Source organism: Cephus cinctus, unplaced genomic scaffold (genome assembly GCF_000341935.2).
Source record: "Cephus cinctus unplaced genomic scaffold, Ccin1 Ccin1_scaffold1042, whole genome shotgun sequence".
NCBI classification, from domain to species: Eukaryota; Metazoa; Arthropoda; class Insecta; order Hymenoptera; family Cephidae; genus Cephus; species Cephus cinctus.
This window is the reverse complement of record NW_014333573.1, coordinates 185,183-192,905: the sequence shown is the minus strand read 5'-3', so window position 1 is coordinate 192,905 and position 7,723 is coordinate 185,183. Positions and strand designations below refer to the sequence as shown.

At 42.6% G+C, this 7,723-nt stretch overlaps 2 protein-coding genes across 5 annotated transcripts in view; one reads left to right on the top strand and one right to left on the bottom strand.

Moving 5' to 3' along the window:
- LOC107271787 (opioid-binding protein/cell adhesion molecule homolog) overlaps positions 1–6,239 on the bottom strand; it is a 25,275-nt gene extending 19,036 nt beyond the window's left edge. For 3 of the 4 annotated variants that reach the window (XM_015748202.2, XM_015748203.2, XM_025089018.1), the window contains exon 1: positions 5,926–6,239. In XM_015748202.2, the coding sequence (XP_015603688.1) occupies positions 5,926–5,980 (55 nt within the window). In that variant the 5' untranslated portion in view covers positions 5,981–6,239. The remainder of the gene's footprint in view (positions 1–5,925) is intronic. The other variant, XM_015748201.2, reaches the window with a different exon arrangement.
- A 56-nt stretch (positions 6,240–6,295) lies between these two features.
- The window catches only part of LOC107271791 (protein MIS12 homolog), a 4,935-nt gene continuing 3,507 nt past the window's right edge, over positions 6,296–7,723 (top strand). The window contains exon 1 of the mRNA XM_015748208.2: positions 6,296–6,507. Within this exon, the coding sequence (XP_015603694.1) occupies positions 6,429–6,507 (79 nt within the window). The 5' untranslated portion in view covers positions 6,296–6,428. The remainder of the gene's footprint in view (positions 6,508–7,723) is intronic.

Sequence of the window (7,723 nt, the reverse complement as noted above, 5' to 3'; positions counted from 1 at the left end):
AAAAAAAAGCATCTCTACTATCACCAGAAGCGAATCCGAGGTATTACGTAACACGGTGAAAACACACTCAAGGCAACATTTTTCAATAGGTAGTATCATCTACGCTTTTAGACCCTAAGCTGTTTGCACTCGGGAACACGGCCGTCCGGCCCTTGGAAGTCGCAGTCGGCCGATAAACAGAAGGAACGAGAAACATGAAAACCGATGCGATCGTGGGCCGCAATCCGGCAGGTGTTCTTTATTGCCCAACATTTACCATCCATGGTAACGGGCCCTTTACCCTTGTAGAATGCTTATACGTATATTTCTCCTATGCAGCACCGTGACTTTCGAGACCCGCGTTGCGCAAAGAGTGCTTGGAAGTTGAATAAAAAGAAAAAAAAAAAGTCGAGCCACAGCCTAAACGATCCGATAAAACGTAGATATACACAAAATCACGTAAAGATCCGAGCGAGGGTCCATACGAAGATAAGACTTGGCGCAGCATCCGAGAATCTCGGTACGTAACGAGTGTAAGGAAAAAAAAAGGAAAAAAAGAAAAAAAAAATCAACAGCGTTACAAGAACTCGTAGAAGCGATAACATTCATAAAAAGGGGACTTTTTAATTATGTCGCTCCTTTCCTTTTAATTAATACACACCCATGCATCATCCTACGCTCGTGCATCGGTTCGTTATCTTCGTCGCACGCAGCACGACGCTCCGCGGTACAACAAACTTTCCTGGCAATCGCGTACACACAGTCTGTGTACGTGGAACGTCATACGCGTTCGAAACGGGACAGGGAAAAAAAAACTGGGCCACACGAATTCAGCCGAGCCGCAGCTCGTAGAAAACCTGTCGCCAGGGCAGTCGAGGCGATAATAGAGAAGAAATACGAAACGTTAACTCGAGTTAGCAATACCGAAGTATATACATAGTCGAATCGATGTAAGATCTATATCGCGTTCCTACCTGGCACCCAGTACGGGTCAGCGTATCAAATAGAAACAGCCAAAAGGCGTTGAACGTTGCGTCAGTGAATTCGGAAGTAAACAGTACATGTAACAGGTATGCCTATAGACATGACCACACGGTACAGTGCATCATATAAAATTACAATACCAAACGCTTTAGGCAAGCGCTGCGTTTACGCCCATAAAACGATGACGTCATTGACGTCGCGGCTGGTCATCCTTAATCCTAGAACGGCTAGGTGACGTCATCGGCGACACCGGCTACATTTTAACTAAACGTTAAAAAAATTGTGCCTTACCGCTTCGGGGTTAGCGCTTTCGCGACTCTGTCCCTTTCCTTTGCCGTCTGTCGGCCTCTGGTCTAGCGCACCGATTCTGACTCCCCCGCGGCTAAAGTCCCGTCCATTCACTTCCCAGTCCGTCACTCGCTATCCGTTACTTCGCAATGCGATCCCAGCTTCGTCTCTGACGTCATCGGGTCCACTAATTGGAGCGAACAGACCCCGCGATTGGGAAGCCGCCATTTTGACTGGTTGAAAAGCGTAGAGGATCGAGGAATAGAACAGCGAGCTTATTTACTCCCGTCTTTCCATCACTTTTCCCACTTCAATCCGGACGCTCTACTTTTCTTTCTACCCTTTGAGGTCCTCGCGGACCCTTTCATTGCCGGCTGTTCTAATTCGATCGTACGACCCGAGATTTTTCATACGTCCTCGGCGTACGGTGAAGCAGTGCTGATTGGTATAACTACAAGGGATCGAAATGGGGGTGGAGACGAAGGCCGTGGCCGGAACGTGCCCGGTAACGCGAGTAAATTGCTCGGCTCCGGCGGTGGGAATAATCGTGGAGCGAAAATAATAAAGCATCGGGAAGGAATGACGTCAGCCCAGTCCAGCCATCTGTCTCGATATTTCAAGGGGTGTCAACTTGACGGCACAGAACCTTTTCTGGTGGGTTTGGATTCTATACCGAGTTGCCGTACTATTGCTATATATATATATATATATATATATATATATATACGTCGAGATAGCTTCGTGACTTTACCGAGGATGATTGAATGCTGTGACGCTCTTTTCGAATTCCTAAACGTACAGGCGCGGTCTTCTTACTTATACTCTTTCTTTTTTTTTTTCATCGTACCAACACGCCACGGGAATTTTAAATGTTCTCCAGCTTCTACTTTCAGGTCCGCCTGGGACCTATTCCTAGACGTTTAATCCGCCGGAATAAAGAGAAACGGCAAGATGAAAGGGACTCGGGACTTTTCAGCATACTTGACCTCCGCGACCCTAATTATCCCGAATTCCAGTAATGCCCTAATACGGCTCCCACCGGACTTTTCAAAGCTTCGAGATAACCCACTGAATTTCTTAGTCACATTTCTCTGTAACCCGTAAGAAATTTTCGACTGCTCTAAATTTTTTTTTTTCGCGTCCACCGAGAACGACGCTCGCGTAATGACCATATTAGGAAAAATATTTTTACGATTGACCCAAAAAAAAAATATGACTGCTCCAGTTTCGAGATAACCCACTGAATTTTCTACTTCAATTTCTCCATTCGCCCCTATATCCCGTTCACTTTGGATTGCACTAATTTTTCATTTTCTCCTATCTAAAATGCCGTTTCGTCCGTCGACCAAGTACTGAATGGTGACGATACTACGCAAAATAATTTTTCTAATGAAAAAAAAAAAAATGTAATATTCCAGTCGAACCAATGTAAAAGGAGTGTTATGGCTACTCAATGAATTTATGACATTCATTAATGAGTAAGGGGGAACTGTAATTCCTGGTAGGCGGTAGTAATTAAAATGAGTATATATGCCTTATCAATGAAAATCATTTCTGAATCGATAAAGCCCGTACGAGTTTCTTACCGAGTCGAGATTGAACGACGTGACGTGTTCACGCTCGACGTTTATACAGCATACACTAGATACTTGCATGTTACGTCTTTCGCGAAATGATTGGCCTTAATTCGCAAGAGACCCGCGCCAAGGAATTTGGCAATGCGATAGCAACGGCAAAGAATTTAATCGAACGACTGGTTCGCGCGTGTGAATTGAAAATGGAATTTTTCAATTACGCCTCTCGGGACGCTACGCTCGAAATAGGTCGGCAAGGGCGGAGGTCTCTAGCTCTGTGTTTCGGACCGATTGGCTAATCCCTATTTATAAGATATTATGCTCTTCCGTATATACAGAGACTGTCGGCTAAAAGGTTTAATAGTCAGCATCATCGAGCGTTACGTTTTCACGAGCGGGCTAAAAATAACATAGAATACGCCTTCCTAGATAAATAACGCTGTATGCTGGTGGATCCTGTATTGAACGTATGTACAGTTGATATTCGACGAAAGCGACAACCAGGAATCAGCTGTCCATATCGAGCGTACAGAGTATGCGGATTGGAGTAACCAATGAAATGCGGGTACTAGCGAATGCAGTAGAGAAAAGCTTCGTTCTATTAGTCATCGAATGATTGAAATTTGTGATATAAAAATTTTTTTTTTTTTTTCTAAAAAAATTTTTTTCTCATTGGTACACATTTTCGACAACGTTGAGAGAACGTTGAGGATTGCAGCTTTGGAATTCAGGCGTATGACGGTGTCACAGTCGGTCAGTGGGCCAGTCGGGCTGTTAGGCAGACGTCCTACTCGCGAAAGAAAAAGCGCCAAGCAGTCTGTCGAGATTAAGCCGAGTGTCGTGTGACTCGAGCCGAATTCAAGTTAAACGCGGGAAACGCATTTGCTCCGAATAACGAGACGCATGCGCAGAGTCACGGATCCGATAGAGAATTCGGGGAGCCTGTAGGATCGTGGAACGTGGAAATAGCAGTGGAAAGGAATGACTGCTTCCTTTTGTTTGCACTTTACGGAAAGTCATGAGGAGTATCCGAACTAGAGAAAAAGAAAGTAGGAATATAAAAAAAGAAGAAGGGTGTCGGTTCTTAAGAATTTCGTATTGCACAACGAGATTTCGTAAGTGGTCTAGTCGGAGAGCGGAAAGGCTATCATTATCGTGATCCGGCATGCATTTCGTGTCAAAGGTTTCGCTGGTATTTCTAGCAACAACAATTAGTCACGTGCTAATTTTACGAGAACTCAAAATGTCCATAATAGTAGAAAGATAAAGCGTTCCAGTTACGCGCTCCAACTAGAGGAGATACGATATTTCGAGTCTGTTTCGTAAATAAGTAATTAGTGCAAATAAACAGGGAATAAAACAAAAATTGTGATAAAAAAAGTGAAAAAAAAAGAAAATTTTGTTTTATACCAAAACTGCATTAATATCGTTAAGAATGAAGAATTGAAAAAAAAAATTTCTCCAAAAAGATAATACCTTATTTTCGTCAATTTCACGTAAACGATGCAACGTTTCATACAGGGTCCAAAAGCAGCATATTTTTTTTTTCAAAAATCATTGCCATCCCATGCAGGTATGCAATTAGGTTAGAACAAGGTCCGAAAGAAGAGCGGACCTCAGAGATGTCGGTCGATCCTAAGAATCGAAAAGGAGTTCTCATGCGGGTAGGAAGAAAAAAAAAAATTTCTTCTCTAGCCGCAGCCATCCCTCGAATTCCTCCCCTCTGCCAGCGAACCGACGCACTAATAAAACTCAATTACTTAATTACTCGGGTAAACTAGATATACGTGACGTAACTACCGATACGTATTTACAGGCGGAATCCCACGTGTATTCTACGCGAGCCCAACGAACGTCCTATAGTCCAGCTGACTCGCCCCCTAAAACCCACCCCGTCGGTAAGCATCCCCAGCAGCTGTCATTCTCGAAGCTCAAGATCAACGTGCAGCATCCTTACTCCATCTTCTTGCTTAATCCGATCTGGAAGTGCTTCGAGGGAGGAAAAAAAATTTTATTTACCGCTTCACGACCTCGGTGGTCCCTCTTATTGTGTCTTGTCTGCTATTACCCGGAGGGTAAAGAAGAGACCTGCTACGCTATAGGGAATAGTCCCATATTTCAGTACACCTTATACCCCGCGTACGTAGGCTGTACATAGGCTGCCTATCCTAGATGGGTAATAAGGTAATACAGACGGACCCAGTCAATGAGAGTAAATGGGGCCCTACGGTACTACGTCGGGCCCAAAAACAGCCTTGTACGATTCTACGAAAAGTGAGCATGCCATCTGCGCCGTTTCGTTCTACCTGGCCTGTTTCGTTTTCACCTGGCCTGTCCGACTATGCCGTCTATATACGGGTATTGTGACTATGCTTTCCTAATTCTCAAAAAAAAAATTTTTTTATCCCGCCCTCGGACACGGTCATCTCACTGACCATTACTTTTCTTTATCTTCGAAGCAAAGCACCGTGCCACCGTTTCTTTGTCGGAAGAGAAATCCAAGAGAGGATTATTTGTTTGGGCTGCGGAGGATTATGGCTCGGCCATTTGCAAAGTATACGGCCAGCATTGCTAAAGTGCTACCGATAATTACCGAGCGCCGTTGTTTACTTTTGGAACTGTTCATTTTTTTTTGCAATTGTCAGAATGGCTGAGGCGAGTATTTAATTTGAATTAACGCCAATTTTTTTTTTTGTACAATTTTTCTTTTGTATGACTTTTCCGCTTATGTTCGCAATATGCCAATTAATTTTTGCCATCTGTGTTAATTCAGCTGGCATCGTCCACTTGACACATTTTGCAAACCAGACAGTAAAGACTTCTAGGCGCACTGATCAATTACTTAAAAAAAGGAGCTGAAGAATCATTCGACTTAGACAGACCCAATGATCTCGATGGAGACACGTGGTTATCTCAGATCGATCGTTAGACGGTCATAAGCGATTCTTATAAAGCGGGATAAATAAACATACATTTTAATAAATCGATCTGTACGATAAGCAAAATAAAGGAATACAAGAATTCTGTTAGGGACAATTCAAAGCTGGACGAATAATCGAAAAATTGGTAATTAATAAAAAACCAAAAAAAATTGACTCACCCTGAACGACGAATAAGATGAGAAGTAAAGTTGAAATTCGCATTATTCTCTCCATCTTCCAGTACCAGAAGAAGAATCTGCGTGCTGATCACCAGAAATAAAAGATCGAGAAAAAAAAAATTTGATTTTTCAATAAAATCAAAATCAAAAAACACTATCACACTGTTGATCACTGATATTCGTAACGCGGTGTCTCTCTCCAATAACCGAACGCGCGTGGCTATTGGCAATTAGATAAGAACGAAATACTACGGGGCGAAGAAGAATGGTAGAACGAGCAAGCGAACGGAACGGGAACCAAATCCAAACTGAGAAGAGAACGGTGCTCCGAACCCGGCGTACCGTCCGCTTTTTACAGTTGAGTTGCGCGAGCGTAGCTGCGCGCACGTGAAAAGCCTTCGTACACAGAGACACGAGGCAACGTTAAATGCCTAAGCTTTGAATATGTGGAATAACTTGAAGCATGAGACACGTAAACATTTCTAGCCATTAATCCATCCGGAATGACCAAACGAAATTGCGAAATACCTGATCGCAAGGAAGTCCAAGAATACTCGTGTCACGATACCATGCAACTGTCGCGTAAGTGAAATATAAATTATTGAAGAATTCCAACAGGCTCGAATTACATTACAAACGATACTTTGCTCAGTAATTAAGATAACTAACGAATATAACTAATACATGTCATTTTACTTTTACGATAACAACGAAAATACACGATAACGCAATACGAAAGAACACATGAATATTAATTGACGATAATTGAATTCGCCAACTCGATCTGTTCTACGCAAACGTCTTGCATGGACTCCCCTCTCCCGCTCCCCTTACCCACGTGCGTCCCCTAGTTCGCTCCTCGCCAATTGCACTTAACAAGATCGACCGAGGCGCCATCTCCCTCGTGCGCCTAAAGCTCAAAAAGTCCAGACATGAAAAATTTTTTTTTTTTTTATAAAAAATAACTTTTCTACACATATATCAATAATTATATTTTTTTCGTATAAAAATTAAATTTGAAAAAATCAAATGCTACGATGCTCTTTTCTCTAATCTGGATGCATCTTAAGTTTTTTTTTCCTCGATTAAACAGATATACGTAATAACGTTATCTTGATTACTTTACATCACGTAGAATACGTAGCGGGACGGAGCAGGTGACTATTCCTGAGAGGAGGAATAATTCAAGAAGAAATTATTTTGAGGAAATGCGGGGGCCGGGCATAGGAGAATAATAGGTACGTGGGTGGACGAGTGAAAAGATTCGAAGTAAACAGAAGTAACGTAATCGTCCTTTCGTAGCTCCCGGTATTACTCGATGATTGCATCGTCGGTTCGCTTGAATCGCTGACAAAAAAAGAATCCGAAAGGCTTTCGCGAATGAATCACGGTAAGAAGACAAGCCAAACCAAAGACCGAGATTATGTGGCATAATAAGCGAGAAATCCGTTTGCAATCAACGAAAATAGACTGTGACGTTGGAGGTAGCTTGTGTGACATTTTTTTTTATGGACCTGATTAATTTGCCCAAAATTTCACTGCTTCCTCCCCGTTCTCCTTCTACGTATTTACTATCTGCTCTGTGCGCTTGATTGTTTCATGATGCCGGAAGTCAGGTTGTTTAAAGGAGACGATAAGAGGACCAGGGAATGTATTAAATATTCGTATCCGCCAGGTGATCCAAAATGCGAGGCGTAAGTCGCTTTGTATTGCGATAACAAACAACGTTCTCCTTTACGAGGCTCCCCTTATGCATACGTCACAACGTACACTAGTGTATATATATATATATATATAT